The 21,384-nt window shown below is 34.5% G+C and overlaps 1 protein-coding gene across 1 annotated transcript in view; it reads right to left on the reverse strand.

Annotated features, from left to right (window-relative positions):
- Nucleotides 1-21,384, reverse strand: part of SYN2 (synapsin II) — a 183,131-nt gene that overhangs the window by 88,905 nt on the left and 72,842 nt on the right. The window contains exons 5-6 of the mRNA XM_085302561.1: nucleotides 18,558-18,714; nucleotides 6,316-6,405 (exon numbers count right to left, since the gene is read on the reverse strand). Coding sequence (XP_085158687.1) covers nucleotides 6,316-6,405; nucleotides 18,558-18,714 — 247 coding nt within the window. The remainder of the gene's footprint in view (nucleotides 1-6,315; nucleotides 6,406-18,557; nucleotides 18,715-21,384) is intronic.

The following is a 21,384-nucleotide window of genomic DNA, read 5'->3' on the forward strand; positions in this document are numbered from 1 at the left end:
ATATATAAGAAACAACACAAATAATGACAGACTAAAACGGCTTATATTTACAGAAACCATGTCCATCTTCACTRCAGCAGTAGTACTTGGTTATGCCTCTCTACCTCTGTGACTAGAGCATTCTGTTTCAGTATGGTTACAAAACTTGGCTTTAGAAACTTACGTAAAAATATATGCAATATATATTAAATAACTTACATGGCAAGTGCTTTCTAAAAAAAGCTTTAAAATATTTGACCATATTTAATAGCTTAAATTTACATTAAAGATTTTTCATTCATGAATTTGCATTATATTATGTCACCATGAATTTGGTAACTCACAAACCTATACCAGATAGGTGTTACAACATATTTTGCCTTTTAGTTTTTTTTAAGTGTTTTAACTTTTATGAAGTGATTACTGTAGTTAGTAACTGACCTTACACATATTTAAGTTTACAAAAGTAACTTAATTCACAGTGGTAAAACTTAAGAAATCATTTGAGTAAATGCCAAAGTTCAGACAATTGTTCAACTACTTGTATTCTAGATACTGGATGAGAACCATTGCACAGAATAAGGTTGTGTGATCGCTGCCAGTTCTGGCCTATATTTTGCTCTCTCCAAGTTCCAACATTGAGTTTCTTTTATTTCATCCCAATTTTGAAGGGAAATTATAATCATACAAGAATTGGGAACAACAGGTAGAGAAAAAATTTAGACAGTTCTTGTTTGGTTAGATCAGATCAACTGAAAGTTTTAACATAAATACTTCACTTATTGCTACTAACTACATTCTGACATTTCCAGTTGACTGACTCATCAAATTTCAGAGGAAGGTCCAGTACCCCAGATTGTGTGTTTTCTCCGTTTGCTATAGAGTACTTAAAAAATACCAGGATCTTAAATTCAGAGGAACATAATCACATTTTTAACTGTACAGGCATCACTAATTCTGTTAATTCAATGAAGGAGTATTTCAGGCATAAAATTCAGCATGCCCTACATATCTTGTCCACAGTCTAAGATATGTCACATTGGATAGATGGTGTATACTTGCAAAAAAGTTTATAAATTATTTTTATGACAGATTCTGTTCTAGAGTTTCATTATTTTTACAATTGCATGAGTCTGTTTTTAAAAGACAATGGCTGCTACAAATGCACTGCTGTGAGAGTTACGAATATTCTTATTTAGACATATACAATATGCAAAAGTTTATCCACAAAAAGTGTGTGTGTGTGCGTATATATATATTTTATAGTTTATATGTATATAAATAATATATATATATATTTATATATATATAAATAAAACAGAGAAAAGCAACACACTGAACATACTGAGGTTCTGTTCTGCTGGAGCTCATATAATAGTATTCGCATAAAAGTTTTAAAGCTTCGTCTGACTGTAAAACTAAATGAATAGAGCAAACCAAAAAGACATTTATTTTGAAAACCTATCAGATGTTTCACTTAGCCCTACAGAAAGATGAATATTTAGCGCTACGATAGAAGCAGTTACATCTGAAGTACCACACTGCATAAGATTTGAATATCCAGAAAGCACTGCTTGCCACTACATTTTCTTAGACTGGGATAGGATTTCAAATTTGCAAATCAGCTTGCTTTTTTCACTTTGCTTTGTTTTGCTTTGACTTACCAGGAAAAGAGAATGCAGCATGTTATAATTATTACAATTCAACAAATACAGTCCCTTTACTTATATACCAAAACATAAGATATTAACAAACTGTAGTTCAATTCCAATAGAGTGCAAATGACCCAAGGCCTACAGGAATGCACAGCATTATGTTCCTTAATAGTCAACATTTACCACTGTATTTTACTGAAGATCAGTTTTGCTCTTTTAACTAAAGGTCTTAAACTAAAACACAGTATCGTGGTGCTGCCAAATATAAAGCTTACCTAGTTTTTTGCTTTGCTAACGACAAACAGAAAATTACAGAAAGCCAATTTTGACCACAAACTTATTATGGCTACTCATATGAAATACAAAGGCTACGTTTCCTCCAAAAAGCAACTGATATTGCAGATATAATACTGTTCGTGCTGTGCATTTCTATGAATGATTTACAAACAGGCTTAAAAAAAAAGCAGGCCTCATTTCCTCCTGTCAAACCAAAACAATTCCTAGATGAGCCTGCAAAAGCTTAATCATCATACGAGGTCTGACCATGCACATGGCTAATTAATATTCAATACATGTACAGTGTAGCATTTGTTTCCAAATCCATTTTGATGTAATGATGCATTCTGAGTAGTGCTTTGCAGTAAACAGATATTTTCTGCCTTTTTAACATTTTTCTTCCACTTATACAGTAAGCAGATCTTAAACACAACTAGTCATTGCCTTCTTTATATACACTGTAAAAATAAAATGTTTAATATTTATAAAGAAACAAGTATGAATTGTACGCTAATAGCTAGTTTAAGAAACGTTTATATTTGGCTTGCCAAAAAACATTTGATATAAAGTGTTTCAAAATTAACTGCTGATCAGTTTGGCTTCTGTCTGGACATAAATCTGGCCAAACATCCCATAATGGACTGTAAACAGATGTTTTTCTCATATCAAAAAATAGGGCAAAAAAAAGCTTTAAAATACCCTCCCAGAATGATTCTTTATTTTTCATGAGATTCAGCATTGATAACGATTATGAAGATGATTAACTGCAGTATTGCTTTCACAATGTTATTTTCCTATGAAGATTTTTGCTGTAGTGGCATTGATTTATTACAAAGCATAAATTGTTACCACAACACTCAATTTTTACTTCTGGAAACCAATTTTTACTTCTGGAAACTATGTATGTATTAAACTGAAGGTCGAAACAGAAATTCAGCCTGCTATAACATTTTATCTTAATCTGAAAATCACTCAATTGACTTATAATCAGAGATCAGAGAAGGGAGACCATACAGGTGAATAGAGTGAAAAAAAAAAAAAAAAAAAAAACCCTGCATGCTGTTGGCCTTTATCAATGTTCCAGATAAGTTTTAATTAAAATGTTCAACAAGTACATTGGAAATGCCATTTTTTTCATTACAGAGAACACAGAAGGTAGGAATGTAGCGAAATAAAGAAAACTAATTACTAAGGGAAATGCTGTAGATACGACTCAAATAGCAATGAGTTCAAAAAGCCTCACAGCATTTTGTATAACTTTAATCACTTTGAGATGAATGTTCCTGTTTCAGAAAGTGTTTCATTAAAGCAGCTCCAGTTTTACACAAAAGAATGGCATCTTTGTTTATTTACCTTTTATTGCTGTCTAAGGACTCAGTACAAATGATCACTAGCTTATGAAAGAAGCAAAAGAAATAGAAGCACAAGTTTACCTCTGGCATGCTCAGTTGAAAACTCAATTCACAGAGATTGAAAAATGGTTTGTCCTGTACAGAGTTTTCCCCTGTCTCCCTACAATATGGCTTGAACTGTGTGGAAAGCTCTATGTTGCAATTTGGGGGATAAGAAGGGAACGAACACACACAAGAGTAACTACATAAATTCCTTTAAATGGGAAACATCAATTTCTGTAGAAGCAAGATCAAACTAGACAACTATTAATAGTGTTTAAAAGACAACAGCATTCAATTAATGTGGTATCACTTCAATTTACCTACTAAGAAAACTCCCGTTATCCAGATCATCTTACAACCTGCTGTAGAAATTCTAGTAAAATGTTATCCGGTACCAAGTTGCCTGATAATTTAAGTCACACAGTTCAAAAGAATTTCTTCAAAAACAAAAAAACAAATAAATGAACTTTACCAAAATCAGTTATTACAGCACAGGTGAAGCACACGCTGTACTGAAACAGGGATGAATTCTCTCTAGACTAATGTTCATGACATAGAAATACATAAAAAAATCACTGAGATTTGGATAATATTGACAATCAAAAGCTCAAGCCAGACAAAAATTTATCAGTTCAGACATTAGTGAAAATGTAGAGGAACCAAATACCCCAAGGAAAGAGGGGGGGAGAAACCCTTAAGATTTGTTATACTCTGCTAGCAAACAAAATACTGCCTATGAATACATACACATATTTTGTTGTTTGCATTCTATTGATAGACTGGAATTCCAGCAGCTGTTTAAAGCAGCAATTTGCAACTGATTTGGTGGACCTTCCATATAAATTAAAAGTTGAAACATTAATTTTTGGCCCAAATTATTTTCCTTGTTTCTGTGTGCTGCTATTTAGCAATGCATAAAAATGCACGCTGCTTCAACAAAATAGTGAACAACAGCTGATAAAATAATGACAAAAAAAATTATTTTGGGCAGGAAACTGCAGATCAGCTTTAATCTTGGCCATTCACAGGAACACAGAGATATAAAACTTATTATCATTTGAAAAAACATATTTCAAGACATAAGATGTGGTTCTGCTTCTCAATGTGCTATCCCCAAGGCACAAAACTCTTGTTTTGCATTAAAAAAAAAAAAAAATAAGTTGTACATTTTCCTGACAAATCCATCAGGAAAAACCTCTCCCATTTTGAAAAGATTCAACTGTTCAAGATGATACTTCGATCTGCTGCTCTGTATCAGTACCATTCTTCTTTAGCTGTACAAAACTCCTGTGTAGCAAGCATAATACATACATAACTCTGGTGAAAGTTCTTTTCATAAGAAGTGTCACATGTGGCAAAAAAGGGGGAAAATCTGCAAGTTACTAGTCCAAAGCAGCTACAGAACTGAGAACAGTCATCCTGACACTCTTGCAACACATCAGAAGATACAGCAAAACTACACCATACTGTATTTGTTACCAAACCAAAGTGGGAGAAAGAGGACTCCAGAGAAAAGCCTAGTCAACTGATATCTCTAAAGGTAATCTTAGATGTCTGTTTTGATAATGAAGTGCTGGTCAGAATCGCAGACAGACATACAGCAATTATGATTTGAGGACCTAATAGAAACAGATAACTAATGTTTTCATCACGACACTGCAATGAGGTACTTGAATCACAGCTGTGTGACACATGCTGAGCAGCAAGATTAGGATTATATTCTGAAAATAATTGATGCTTCTGAGCTAGTCTGTTCCATCAGCAAATTCTCTCAATGCCGAAATGATCTTCTCTGGAAACAAGTACTTAGAAAAGAATTTCTGTTTAGAAATCATATGAAAAGTAAGAAAAACATGTCTGCAGCATAGGACATTACGCTTTTCTGTGGGCCATTAGATACCAAAATGTTCATATTCAGGCACAGAAATAATCACAGTTGCACACTTATCTGCAGGTTATTACCTACACCCCACAACCAGTTTCAAAAAAAAAAAAAACACTTTAAGAAACTACTGTGGATAAGATACACTTGCCCACTTCCACCTAAAGCATCCTTAGGCAGACTGCTATAAAACTACCACTTTACCTTTTCACAGGACAGAAGGACATTTCACCTTCTCAGTGATGACCTTAAACACAGTTTCTGATACGAATAGCATATGAAACAAAATATCCCAAGAGTGATCTCAAACAAAATTCTTCTTTAGATAGCAGAGGTACCTTCTTTAGGTACTCTTTTTGTCTCATTACTGTGTACCAGGAGTTAAGCATACGTTCCTCTTAAAGGAGGTCTGAAAACTAAAGATTACAAGGTATTTTGAACTTCTTCAAGAAACAGGCCGCTTGCATAAATAGCAAGTTTTTTTCAGCTGCCTCTGTACCTTCAGTTTCCAAATTATCCCTAGTTGACAAGAAGCAGCTGTTCTTGTATTTTTTATACCTTAAGGAAATACAGGAAGACATCAAAGGCATCCAAAGATCTAAAATATGCAGGATAATATTATTTTAGGAAAAAAATAGGGTAAGCAAACATCATGAGTGTCATTTTTAAGAATTCATTTCTGCATGTAAAGGACTGGGAAATGAAACAATACCAACGCAGGTACATGAAGATCACAACTCACAATGTGATCGCAGATGAGTTCTATGTTCTACATGGATACGTATCCAGCCTTAGGCATTATCTACAAAGATGATGAACCCTCGAAACACATCACAAAAGATTAGTTTGAAAACAAACTAAGTGTAGCCCCTGCTCTTTAATAGTTGCTCTGTGTCTTTAGACCTGTTTAATCTCTTTAAGTTCTGAAAGTAGATGACTAGCTTCAGATTTGAAAGTCTTCCAGTTAACCACTACAGTGTTTTGAAGTGGTCACCCAGTTTCATCCCGCTATAAGCTTTCAACATGGCTTTTAAAACAGAGACAATAAATATGGGGAAATTAATCACGAGTGCTTATAGTTTTGTTTTATATAGACAGTAACTGAATTTATATCAGTATTTTCACATACCATTTCCCTGTGATTTGGRTAGAACGTCTGCTCAATTAATGGGAACCTCTCTGGACCCAAAGTTTTGCAGACAGACACCAACTGGGCAAACTGTAAAACAAAACAAAACAAAGCAGAACAGTTAGGAAAGAAATCATGTTCTACCGAAACAATCTCATACTGTTGTTTTGCTTCTTGACTTCTGTATTACATAAACTCAGCATCAAATACACATATACTTACTGTATGCTTTCCCACGCTCTCCCTAAGCACAACTCAAATCCAGCCAACCTATGACCCCGTTACATAGAGCAACAAAGAAAAATCCCTCTAAGAGTTAATCCTTCACATACACAGAAAATGAAAATCATTGGAATACTGGTTTTCATATACTTCACTCTTTTTATTATCAAAAATGAATGTAAGATATGCAATCATTAAAATGTTGTATTTTCACCTGCATTGATCTAAAGATTAGACCTATTCCACATTAATTTAGCCTTCTGGCATCCTAATGACATTGCAAGACAATTTTTCAAAACTGGAAAATAGAGAAAAACAGTCACTAACTGTATGCCACATATACTACGTCACGTAAAGAAGAAACAAGAAAATTTTAATTTTTTAGGCTTATGTACCATAACCACATGGCCATCCCTTCAGTGTCTTCAATTAACAAAGATCTTGGTAATTTAAATAGTTAGATGTTGTTGGCGTTTCTATTACCCTTTTCCTTCTGGGCCTGCCCCCAACACACGTATTTGCTCTACCTATAATGTGGACTGCAGTAACATAATGTAGAAAGCAAAGCAACACAAACATTTAAGTAATTTAAAAATATATTTAAAGGTAAGTAAAATAAACACAAAAAGACATGGAATTCTTTAAACATATTTGGGGACCATTTTCTTTAGCAAAGAGATCAACTCTTATAACAGTTTAAAAAAACTAAATCACTTCTGAAATCACAGCTTAGCAAATGAAGTTTCTAGGGAGCAAGAAGGCTTTGGCAGTCAGAAGACCACTATTGTTTCATGACTCCAAAGCTTTGGCTTGTACATGCCTGTGATGTATTTAATTGTCATTATGCCAACATGAGACATAAACAACTTAGCCCAACGGTTTGAATAGTGGGATTTGCTGGTTACAAACAGGAAAAAAGCAGAGAACAATAGAACTCTGTCCATAATATAGTTTGGTCAAATACCTACTCTGTTAATGTAATTCAGGGTGCAAGGAAAATAAAAAGTGTTTTAAGGGAAAATAGAGATGAAGGCTTTTTATTGCATTTCCAGCTGGCAAAGAAAATTTGTTTAATTTAGTGGTGTTTACTTAGGTTTGGTGAAACACATATTTAAATTTTGAAAGCCAGCGGAAAATGCCTTCATGATGAGTAGGTTTCACCAGAAGCTTAAGAAATTTGAGTTGGATGGTATACTGTGCAAAAAAACCTCAAGGAAAGGAAATATTATCACAGCTACCAAAATAAGTAGGTTTATGAATAAGTTTCCTGACAACTTACTATTTATTCCTGTCCTTATCCGAGATCTAAATTTGAAATCTCATGAGCAAATACTGCCTGTTAAATACTTGATTTCTGTCAAGCAATTATTTGGAGCATGTAGAACTATGTTTAAAATAATTTATGTAAATTTAATATAAATAAATTTATATTATTATGCAATACCGAATCTACAACAGATGTTGTATTTCTATATACATTATATATACACATAATACAGAAAGATATACATAAATTTACTTATTTTTAAGAAAAATCCTTTAAATAAATCATGATTGATCAATTTTATAAAAATAAATCATATGAAAGCAAGCAAAAACAGGGAGAAAATGACTATTTGTAGGGGTTATGACATTTACTTAAGAGGTAAGACAGCTATATTTCAGATTGATACTAGTGGATGTTTACTTACTTAAAATAGTATGAACCACAGATAATATGAATATATCACTCTAAAGTACCCTATAATCTATTGATTAAGCTATGAAATAGCATGTAGGAAATTAAGATTCAAATTTCCTGAAGTGGAGGAAAGAACTCACATATCCCATAGCTGGAGGGGGGCCTCATTCATCCCATGTCCCAATTGGGACACTGCCTCACCTGTGTGTCTATTACTCTCTCATCAAACTTTTCTCCCTACACAAAGCAATTTGATAAATGTAACCAAAATTCATATCAAAAATTCATATCATCACATAACAATTTTAGCATGAACTAAAAGGTAGCTTTCTCAGAGATTTCAATAAGTACCAATCACAGCAAAACCACAGTTCTATAGTTGTACATTCCTAAATTCCTACTAATATTGAGTACTTCATTTTTTCCTGGGAAATTTAAATAATTTATATTTAAATACTATTAAATTAAATTATTTTGGTCCTATTTTAATGAACTTTTGATTCATTTAAAACATGATCTGGATTGCACCTTTTTATGTTCTCCTGAGCAGCTCAGTAACAAGAAGAAATTAATTTTTATTAATTTCTATTTATTTATTATACACACAAGGAAAAGACCACCTCAGAAAATCCTGTTGTATCTAGACAGTTTGGAAGCTATACAAAGTTTRCAAATATGCTGGACATAGAATACCATATTGCCACATTTTCTGCTTGTCCATTCAGACCAACTTTTAAAGGTCTGCTAGAGATCACATTAATGAGTTTGATTTGACAATTCTTAGACTTCAGGCAAGAAAGTACATTCTAAGTTGACCAAAGTAATGTTTTGCCTTGATAAGAGCTTTGAAAGAGTTTTGTTTTATTGAGCTAGCTAAAATGACCTTAAATTTCACTTTAGATCACAAAAAGGTTTATCAAATTCTTCCTGGAGAAAGAGCAAGATGTTTTAAGATGATAAATGACTGAATTATTACTTAATCCAATTCTGAATGTTTTCAGATAAGTTTGTTTATGAAATAGAGAAGACTGGCAGAGCTATACTACATTTAAATAAAGTATTTTACAGGGATGCCAAAAATCTCTTGATTTTTACCAGTTATCTAGCAAAACAACCTCATAGAGCTTAACATTTCAGGAGGAGTCTTCTCAACTTCTGAGAAAGAAAGGAATAAGAAAGCAGAAAGAAGTTCTTTTAGTTCTTATTTTAGCTAGCTGAATTTACTCTTCGTTTTTAAATGCTATGCCTTGGTCCTTCCCAGCTCCAACATGGTGATCCTCAGATAAGTGTATTCATATTTTTTTCCCTAAATCTTGGGATTTTGTAACATCCTTTGTAAGGTCAGCTCTTCTCTTTTCCAGCATCTTTGGGATGAAATGCTTTCATCTTGGCATAGAAATTGTGTCTCCATGAAAGCACAGTAGAGAGCCATCTGCACTTTTTTTCCCTCTCCAGAGTATGATACAGATAAGAAACACTTAGTCAAAGAGACACTAGTCTCTTTGATTTCATATGAAAGCTTTATAGGGTTTCATTACACCGAGAATTTAACTGCATGTATTGTACTGTAATCAAGCAACTAACAGTTACAAAAAAAAAATCACTCTCCTCACAAAGATGTTCATCATTTTAGACAAGTTAAAACGTACGTAATTAGGCAGGACATCTCTGAAATTCTCAGATGAACACCAAAGCTGCCCAAATTTTTCCTTTCAAAAATTGTTGGGTATTTAAATTGATATACTCCAGATGGTGCTGTGTTACCTTTAATTCCAGTAGTCTTCTAATCTTGCCAGACCGAAGGATATTTATCACTGCATTCCAGTGAGGAGTCCTCTGGTATGTGGAATAAGACAGTAAACTACTTCACATTTGCCTCTACAGTTGTTCCCTGCTAGGGAAGAACTCCTGAGCTATTCGGTTAGAGGTTTTCCTTTCTTTTGCGTATTAATTGTACCTGTTTTTTAAAACTCAAGGCTTGCTCCTACCGATAGTGAAAGAACTCCAGCTAACTGTCTAATATTGCACGGTAACAACTCAAATGATCACAAAATTGGAGTCACCAAACCATATTAATTAACACTGTCTAACACTACAGAAACAGGAAAACTTTGTACGAGAGACAGAACACTTTTTGAGTCCCTCCGTTGTAAGCAAATACACTTTTTAAATGACATTTGCCTTATCTTTGACTGCTCCGAGTTGTGGGCATGCCTAAAGAATGAAGAAATTGAATGCAACTGTAATTCACTTCTGGATTCCCATAAATAAATTTGCCTTTACCAAATGAATTAAACCAGCCTATAACACAYGTTTATCTTATATTTCTATTGTAGGAAATTAATAGAGAAGATGATATATTGACTCTCTCGATCCCTTCAGCTAGTAAAGAGAAAAATGTTTTAACATGTCCTGAAGTAAATCTTTTCTTAGGCTGAGCCTTGGAAGCCTGACTTTTCACTCCAGAAAAACATGACAGCTTCATGAGAGTCAGAGACATGCAAAAGCACAGAGACACTGTATCATTAGCACTAGCATATCACGGGGTTGTTGGTGTCTAGCAGATTTAGAGACATACGCTGTACACCCTTCAGAGGGAGAAGAAATTATTAACTGATAAGGAAGGAGCTGGAAGTAAATCTTTGACATACAATACTCTGTGGGAAAGAATTTATTTTAACCAATATTTTTCACTATGACTTATTTTTAGTTTCTATATTTGCATTTTACTGTTTTTTTTCAATTACTACTATCTGAAGAGTATCTGTGTCACTCACTTTATGCTTTGCGTGATATTTGCTCTTTACTGTGATTGACCTACATTTCTCCTGTTATACTTTAGTAAACATTAAATACTTTTCCAGAAGGCTGAGTATAACACATTTGATTTGCTATTTGATACCTGGTATGAGACTCAAGGGGAACAGATTGCTGGCTGTAACTTACACATTTCTTTCTGTCAGCAGCATCTGACAGATAACTTAAAGTATTCAGACTTTCAAAGTTAACTGAAAGTTGGACACGGCAACCGAACAATGAAACTTTGCCTTCAAATCAAGCACATTAGCAGAACAGAGGAAAGACGCAAACTGACAAGCTTGATGTCCCTCCAGCAGGTTTCCATTATTACCATGCAAAGTTAAAGATACCTTCCCATTCACAGTCATGCTGCGTTAAGTTATACGGAACCTGCATTTTAAGTCAAGCGGATAATTTTATAACACCRATAAGGTGTTTCCCAACCCTCTGCAGTTCCAGCTCACACAAGAACGTGGCAACGTTCTGCTCCCCCCCACTAGATTTTTATTCAAGTCTTGCTGCTTGACCCATCACTCTGGGATTAACAGCATGTCTTCCTTCCAGCCTTGACTGCAGCTGATATTTCTTCACCTTTCCAGCTCCCCTCTTTATCCCTTTGGCTGCCACTTTACAGCTCCTGATGAAGCTACTAAGCCTGAACGGATTGTGCTGACTCTCGTCCAAACCATGTGGGTGCCTCTGTCCCACGTTGTCCAGCATTTCCCAAGGAGTGCATTTGGCTTCTGCACCTCTCYTGCTGAACGCATGCCTCTTCTCTGAGGCACATCTCACAGTTTGGTAATCACTGCTGTAACTGCTAGAATACTTTTACATCCGAATTATATTAACAAGGCACTTAAATCATTAAGAATTTCTAAAGGACTAAACGAAAGCCTAAAATAAACCTCATGCCTTTGGAAGAACTGCAGAGCTTTTGCTTATAAATTTCGCTTATAAATTAAAGAGAGCACCCATGAGAAGAAAAAAGAAAGCTTCGTCCACCAGTTAGAAAAGCTAAAGAGGGATTTTAAAAAAGCTAGAAGAGGATCAGATAGAAAAACATTTCATCTTGGCTTGCAAATCTGGGCAGCAAGGCATCTGGCAATGAGAAACACCTGGGCTAATGAAAGAGGCAGTGACTGAATCTATAAACAGCAAGGAAAGTGAGATTTAAGGAAGACATACAGATTGAAAAGAAAGAAAAATAGTTATTAATGAGCATGGAATGTAGAAGCAGATCTAGACATTTGTTAGAAAAAAATTAGCAAAAATTAATATCATGAGACCTAGATCAAGATGCCTTCCAGAATGTTTTATTTCAAAATGAAAAGTTACAGAGGGAAACAAAATTTTATGGAACTGAGTCATTCCCAACTGAGTCATTCAAATAAAAGCAAAGAGAATGTGCAGTTCGCTCCTCTATTATGGGAACGTCCCGTTCAGTGTCCTGTTCAAGGAAACATTTGTGCACCTGCCTGCTTTAACAGCACTTGAGCATTTACTTAAGCATTTCTCAAAAGGGTTTCGGGCTTACTGCAATGGAGAGAGGGTTCTTTTTCAAAATGCTAAGATCCTGAGATTTTCCAGTTCAAAGAATAAATTTTTGTAACAGTACTGAATTCAGTGAAACTTCACAGTAAAGGAGGAGGAAATCTACACTATTAACACAAACTGTTTTTGCAGACCTAACTCTCCCATATTCATTCACAAGCAGTCTTGTTGCTAATGAAAATTTGTGTCTGTATAGGTGTGTCTGTATGAAACTACTTTCAGAAACAAAACATTATTTCTATACTTAATTGTTTAAGTCTGAAGAAAAAAGTTATTTTAAAGCTGTCTAAATATACAGGTAAATTACTTCCCCACCCTCCATTTTCTTAAAATGTACATGCAATCATGTGCATGTACAAGACACACTTTTAAGTCCATGGGCTATTAGCTTGCAGAAAGACACATAAGATCTTTGAAGTGGTCAGCATCTAAACTACRCCATGCCTTACAGCATTTTAAACTGTATTATAAACTTAGAGAAATATATGCTTCACAAAATAGACATGTTAGTTACCAGACTTAACAAAAGAAACAAGGCAATCGCACTTTCCATCTTGCAAACTGCAGTTCAGAACAGAAATTAAACTTAAATGAATGACAGCAAGGAAATCACATGGCAACAGTAACACTAGTCAGAGTTTTGAAGATAACATGGAAGAAATCAACTTGTGTAGAGGTAGGGAGAAGGAGGCAGGAAGGAGTGGGGCTTAGTGCAAAGGAAGCCTCTTTCCACAATGGATCACAATTCCCCCCCCCCCCCAGGAAAGAGATTCTAGGTCCCAGATTCTCCAAATCACTTAGTGACCACAGCTACATATAAAAGAAAATCTCTATCTAGTATCTGGCTAGTAAAATTTATCTTCTAAGGTGTTTTCATTAGGAATATATCACATAGGTTTGCTTTTTAAATTAAAGATTGCATGGGAAATCAAAATTAATTTGCATAGTCTTGCCTTCATTTATGGATATTTGATTTAAGGAAACAAAAAATATGATTCTTGAATTTCAATACTGTACTAGCAACAGCAGATAATACAGAACATATGGCCACAGCTTTACAGCCTTACACCTATTAAAATATATTTTCTTTCAGYAGAAGCTACGGAATGGTTAAAAGTCTGTTTTGATTTTCTACCACTAGAAATGTTCAGTGCAATGGAAGTCTGGAATGGATGTCAAGAGCTCCTACTGCTGCTCTTTAGTGGAGAGAAGAACCAGCAGAGYGACAAGTTAAGAATGTATCAAAAAAAAATCTGAGTCTACTTTTGCATTAGATTAGCCTCATAGCAGTAAATGCTGGCAAAAGCAATGTTGCTTGTAAAAGCAAGTCATGTTCATTGTAGTACTCTGTCCCTTTTTACTGCAAGAATAGGTTAAACTCAAAATATCTCTATATATTGGTGCAAGACCAAGAAGTTTAATACATTTTCACCTTCATTCTGACACAGTTTTGAGAATTTACTTTCAGCTCTCGCACTACAAATMCATCAACATGTTTTGCTTTAACTGGCAGACTGAGCAAATAGGCCAAAATCTTCACTGGCTGACAGCTAATTAAACTACAGTTTTTATGCTCAAGAAAGTTCTGCTCAGATCAGGGCTGAGACATACTGGAAGAATAGCACATGTGGACAGTTTGTTCTCTGGCTGCCCTACAGATAAACAGAAGTCTCTCTTCTAAATCCAATACCTTCACATGAATAAAATCCACAAAACTGTTTAAAAAACAGACCACTAGCATTTATGTAAATATTTGAAAATATGCAAATTAAATTTGTTAAGAGATTGGCACACAGTATCAGACAGAGCTGTTCAAACCTTGCCAGCCAGGCAATTGTTTCGAGTGCCCGAGAATGGAGCTCTACTGCTTGAGAAACAGGACAGCACCTGACTTCCAGTCCTGAAGTGAATGAAAGCAAACTGCTCTTGCTGCAGTAGCTTCCTAAAATGGTGGCGTATGAAAAAACTACTAAAAAAGTTGCCTGGGTGGGGTCTGCATGCTTCCAGACCCTGGTGCCCGTGTCACCAATCTTGCCATAATCTTTGAAACAATAAAGTCAAATGCTGGTTCAAGGTCTCATTCAATGAAATATATAAACTATAGCCCTTGACCTTAATACAAATCTTAACACGTCTAAGATTTATACTCTTAACAGACAATAAATTTCCATGTTCTTAACTTCCTTCTCTGAGTATGAGTCAAAGCCAGACTGCAGGGATGCATTTTCTACCTTTGTCCTTCAGTAAGAACCCTTCTGGCATACAGAGAAGTGCAATAACCAGCACAAATTATACTTTTTTTTAATGAGCACAGAATTTTCATAAAGTGCAATGAATATTTGGTAACAAAATTTGTATTTTATGGCTTCAAAAGAGACATGAAGTAGCAATGAAAGGCCTCTCATAAAAGTAAATTTAGAGTAAATAGGTTTTCAAAAGACTTTTCTCCTTGTGCATGTTCATTTTACCAGTTTTTCATTCTCAGAAGATATTTTGACACAACCTTGAAACTCATCTGTGTGGTTGTGTCTACCTATTAGAATAGTTTCAATAGTTTGTGTCAACAGGAAGCTGGAATGAACACAACTCACTTTTTCATGCTTCTCCCTGCAGAGTGCCTACAAGTTTCCTGCCAGTGCCCCAATCTGTTGCTCGGATTAGAAGAGTAAAGCTTGAAGGGGTAAAAGCACAAGAGGGCAACTTCTACCAGTAAAACATGAAGGAGGAAGAAAGGAGGAGTAAATACTGTAATACTTTTACAAGGCAACAAATGGCATTTAAAACGGGCCTTCTAAAGAAAGCAAGTGCTCAGTAAGACAAAGACAAACAACATCTGCAAAAGAGATGTAAAGCAAAATACAACACAGGAAGGCATGGAATTAGGTAAGCGTGGCAACAGCAGCAAGAAAGAAAAATGCCAAACAACTTGCTAAGAAGGCATTTAGCTATCTAGTTATAAGGCGTAGGAAAAAAAACAAGCAGGAAATTTATAATAATAATACCCTTGACCGAACTAAAAGCCATAACCAGTCTTCCCTCAGAGTGACTACAGACAAGCAAGGAAACCACTTCTGACGTGACATAGTGCTGTATGGCACTTCCCCGAATTTAAGACTCTTAATAACAACAAACTCCTACAATAGAGCAGACAAAGTCAAGGGACCTTCAGAAGATGTTTCAGTTCAAGACAGGTTTACATCTGCAACACTATGTAAAAATAATAATAATAATATGGAAGTACAGATATGTCTGTCTTTTAGGTTTGAATTCCACTCTGTGACCACTTTTTAACATTTACTAGTAAAAAGTTCCTATTTTTTTTCCTTTACTTCCTAAATAATTGGTCTGGGGAATGATAATAGCAGTTTGCCACAATATGAACATTTTCTTCACTGGAGGCCAAGGCTGTTCAACACCCAGCTTTCCCATCCATGGAGTGACAAGCTGTTATGCCTATGCAGGCCCTTGACACGCTACTATGGGCTTCTACTTGCTCTCCATGAATATATCAGGACAGCATTTCAAGCTAGATACAGACTTTCTTAGCCCAGCAACAGCCAATAAAGGTCATATTGCTCAATGTTTTTTTTTGTAGACCTATTATGCTGCAGGCTGTTGTCATCTCCTTCACCAGAGTAAACGTGTAATTAATGTATCAGCAGATCCCTGAGGCATTCTAGACCAACCACTGTTTTGCAGCCTCCCAAGGCACAGTAACAAAAAAAACAAACAAACAAAAAAAAAGATTTGCAGCAAGTCACAGATGCTGCTATGTTTTTTTCTTTCTTAGTAAAGTAATGGCTATCACAGAATCAGACAGATTTTATGAGGATTTTCCTTCTCTTTGAAAATATAAAGTTGGACTAGACAATTGCCGCAATTCCATAGTCTTTGCGCTGTTAAAATGCTATATGAACCTAGAAGTAGCAATCCAGCTACTATAATACATGCAATCAGTGTATGATAGTTAAGGTTTAACAGAAAAAAGTGCTATGGTAGCTACGGACATTGAACCTTGCAGTATCTGACAACTCAGCTGGAGATCTGTGTGTTTAGCAACCTCATTAGTTAATTCCACTTCATTGTATAATTCCACTTACTGGCAATCTGCCATACACAATATGGATGAAGAGCTAATAATTTGTGATTTGACACGACTGCACCAGTAACATCAATATTTGCAACTGAGAATATCATCAAAAGCAGGGTCTACTTAATGCAGACATTTAGCCATACATATTTCACATAAATCTTAACAAGCAATACACAAAAGGATTCATGCAGGACAGAAAGAATTTTTTCCTTTTTAAATCAATCCAATCCACAGGAAAATTGTTTTGCATTATAGCTCAGCCTTAATCATAAGTATGACATCTTGCAGGCGCTGTCATATCATCATATTTTCAATTACTTCTGGACTGCACAATTACTTACATTTCTTACCTACACCATGTGCTATTGTGCTATGTTCTAAGATAATTCAGAGATTCTTTATTTTTAAATGTCTATGATCCTAAGTTCAGATAAAAACTTATAGATTAATGCTTTATTATTTGTTTGTGCAGCATGACTTAACTTTTTTTTTTAACATATGTAACCTCATATTTGCTTTTGCATAGTGTCTTCCAATTATTTTAACAAATATTTCTGTACGTCCTAGATATTATCATATGTAAGTGAAAAATCAGCACAGACTTGTTATGCAACAACACCAGCTGTAAGAAAGAGTTACCTTTTTTATTGGTTTGGTGAGGAACAGCCATGAGTCTAATGCCACCAAAAGAATATTACAAGAAGGAATTATTCATTTGCTTTTTATTTCATCATTAATGCATATAAATGCTACTGTAATTGTTTCACTACTCAGCCTTATTGTATACCATGAATCAAAGCATTAAGAAATGCCACACATCACAGAAAATAAGTAATGTGTTCAGCAATGTACAATAAGTAATAAATACCCTTTCAATTATTAATTCCCTGAAGTAGTTTATTGCAACGTAAAAGTAAGATAAAATTAGCTGCAAGAAGTATGTATTAAAATCCTGTGATTATTCTTTGGAGGGATTTTCATAGGAAATGTGAAAAAATAAACATCTTTAAGGCAATAAAAAGAATAAAATTTCCCTTCAGTGTTAAAAATATTGTGAAGTACTATTTTCTTACCCAAATCCAGAGGAAAAAACATATGAATCACTGGCTATTTATAACCAATGGTATTCTTGAAAGATTCATTAGCACTTGAGCAACTAAATATCTATTAAAGGAAAAGTTATTGCACCATCCATAATCACCTTTTACAACACATTTTAACTCCCTGTTGCTCATGCGTAGTTCTCTAAACCATATCCTTCCCTCTTGCACACCAAAAAGATCACCGAAATCTATTTGCATCCTTATACAATCTATAATGAAAAACTGAATTGGCTTGTACACTGAAAGTGGTAAGTATCAGTGATTCTCCAATTTTTTTTATTACTCTAACAGAAAACAGATTAACTCCTATCCCATATGTACAAGATTATGAAAAGAGCTTTCAAAATGAGAAAACTAATAGCTTCGTATTTCCTTGCTAAAGCATAGCCCAAAAAATTTCACGGGCATGAGGAAAACACTGGCTAAAAGTCTGTTTAAATTAGTTCAAAGCCACAAACATGAAAAATATTCTCAGCTTGCTTTTCCCAGTCAAATTGTGAATAAACATACTTTTCTCACTTGAGGAAGGATGTTAACAGGAGATAGGCTTTCCATTACTTTCCTCCCTTTTATTTCATTATTTTTAATACTTTTTTTCTATCTCCACTATGCCTGCAGAGGCTCTTTCAAAAAATGACTTAAATGCATTATTTCACTTTTTATTTCTTTCTATTGCTTCACTGCTCTGTTAAGCAACTTAGCAGTTTATCACTTAATATTAATGAAAGGCAACCAAAACAAAACAAAACAATCACTTAATTTTTGTACTAGAACTTTCTATTATGTCACTTACCACCCACGGTTTGTCACAAAAGTTATAGATTGATTCCAGGGAGTTGACACTAGGGATGCCTGCATACTGCATTCCAATGATCAAGTTACGGAAATCTTCATTTTCTGCCATACTGAATGAATGTTGCCGAATAAGGACAAAATCAGGCCTGAATGATCTAGCAAGAGAAAAGTACAACGCTATTAATCAAAGATCAAATTATTCTTCCTTCAGAGTAAAATCTCAAAGGGGAAAGATGGCTAGCTGAGAACAGAGAAGYACTCAAAGAACACTCAAACAAAGGTAAATGCTGAAAGACAGAAAAAAGTATTACAAGCTTTATGAAAATCTCTCCATTACTATTTCTTAATCATTGTTCAGAAAACATCAGCATCTAGTAAATAATGTCTGGACTAAGATGACAGATAAATTATCATGGCTTTTCATTCTGTTTTCTCACTGAAAGATAATTAATTTATATAAATTCTGCACATGCTCTTAGTTTATTGCTATGTACACCAGTCACGGAGCAATAACAATCAAAAACGAAGCAAGCAAATGTCTCTCTGGCAGAAACTTAAGCAAGTACTAATGCTTGGCCTCTTGGGAAGAATTTTTCTTCCATAGTTATTGTCAAATTATTTTGAAGACATGAAAAAGAGATGAAGCAAGCCTGTTGCTTGCAAAAGGAATTATACTACAATTGGAGGCAAAAAAAAAAAAAAAAAAAAAAAGCTTTTGATCAAGATAAGAAATAGGGTTCACATGTCAAAATGAATATATAAATGTATAATTGCTCATTTTTTTCTCTCTCATATCTAATCAGAATTTCCTGTGATGCAACTTGTGTGCATTGCCTCTTGTCCTTGCACTGTGCACCTCTGAGAACCATCTGGCCTCATGTTCATCTTTCTTAAACATCAACATTCAATAACTGAATGTGGTTATGAAAAACAGAAGACACAAACAGGACAGAGTCCCAATATAGGGACAATTCAAAGATTCTCTTCTGTATGCAAATTTAAGATGGACAGATAGCCTGAAGCCATCAATCTCCTGAAAGATGTGAAAGGTAAATTAATTTAATAAATTAGTGTATGTTATTTTCATTGTCTTTAATAAATACAAGTCGTATACCAGAGTGAGATTTCAAAGATCGTAAAATGATTCAGAAATCTCACTCTGGGAACACAAAACAAAAGCAAAACAATGAAAACTCATGTTCATGCTGCTTAAGTAATTTTTGAATACTGCATTCAAACTGGAAACTTCAAAGCGTATCAGCTGGATTCTTTGGTTGGTTTTTAAGTGTAATGCATAATTTGGTACAAGCAAGATTACAAAGATTTGCAGTCAGTAGTCATTAAATACCACTGCAGACTGGATGATCAAATTTCCAACAAATATTTGTAGTATAGTTCTGAGAATTTGTGATCTAGGTTTCACAGGGGAGAGTCAAGGGTGTAAAACATAAGGAAATTTAATTTACTGACACTGCATGAATATACTTAAGAGGTCTAATGACACCTTAATCAAAATTGCAGACCACTCAGTAAAAGGGAGAGATTTTGCCTGTGTTGTTTAAAATAGTGCTAAAGGGATTACAGATCATCTCAAAGATGGCACTGTGTTCTTCAATTAAGAAAAAAACAGGAAGTGTCTTTAAAAATATATTTAATAAACCATCTGGGAGGAAGGAATGTCCCTTTAAAAATATATGTATAGCTATATATAAACATGTGTGTGTGTGTGTGTATATGTATATATATACATACATACATATATACACACACACACACTCTCCTCTGCACAAATTCCTCAAAGGAATGCTACATATTTATATAATTGATAATGTGAGTTCTAGTTCTGTAATTACTGCTGGACAAAAGGATAGTGTATATAAAAGAAATACATGAGAAAAACTTTAATCTTGGCTTTAAAAAAAGCTTATAACTTCCAAAATCTCAGCATTCTGTAACAAGAGATTTCACTTTCCATAGTTTGATTTTCATTCACAAAAACAAGCATTTTGCCTACTATAACTTTTTTTTTTTTTAAATCCCAAATTAAAGATAGTAAAGTTATGTCATGGAAACGCATACAAACATGTTAACTATTTTGCTCGTACATCTATGGTACATGATCACTTTGGACCTCATATTATTAAAATACAAGCATTTTTCAGGTCAATATTCATATGTTTACTTCAGAAGCAAGGTGAATTTTGATACCAGCAGAACCAAGAGTTCTTCCAGTCTCTCTTGGCAGTTGAAATGGGAAGAAAGAATGGAACATGCCGCACATCCTCTTGTCTGAACCATATTTAACGATGTGTTTCTAATGAAGTTGCTTACCAACTGAACATGTTAGTAATGTCCTTCAGTAGCTCTGCTTTCCTTAGTGACACAAGAACCACATTCCAAGCTTCAGGCAATAAGCTTCACAAACTGACTGACTAGGCTCAAAGCAAAATAAAGATTAGCACTTATGTGAAGATACAGAACAGTTTTGAAAAATACTTTTGCTTTTCAAAAATGTTCTGGATATTCAGATAAGATACTTATCAGACAAACAAAAAACTCTGTCCCAYTATGTCTGCATATCCTTCTCAAACCAGACAGCATGCATGCATATGCAGATATTTCACACAGATATGAGTTAAAATTTCAGGTAGTTCTATTCGGTTAAATACATTTATATTACTCATAAAACTGGAAATATTATAAAAATCTTTGCCATCCCACCATTAGACTTGTTTGTTGGTGAGATAAGATTTTTCTGTTTCTTAACATAAACAGCAGCTTTACCAATTTTCCCTCAAACACCAAAGATACGTCCTTTTAGATGC

Source organism: Rhea americana, unplaced genomic scaffold (genome assembly GCF_003343005.1).
Source record: "Rhea americana isolate MKP2758 unplaced genomic scaffold, rheAme1 scaffold_19, whole genome shotgun sequence".
Classification (NCBI taxonomy): domain Eukaryota; kingdom Metazoa; phylum Chordata; class Aves; order Rheiformes; family Rheidae; genus Rhea; species Rhea americana.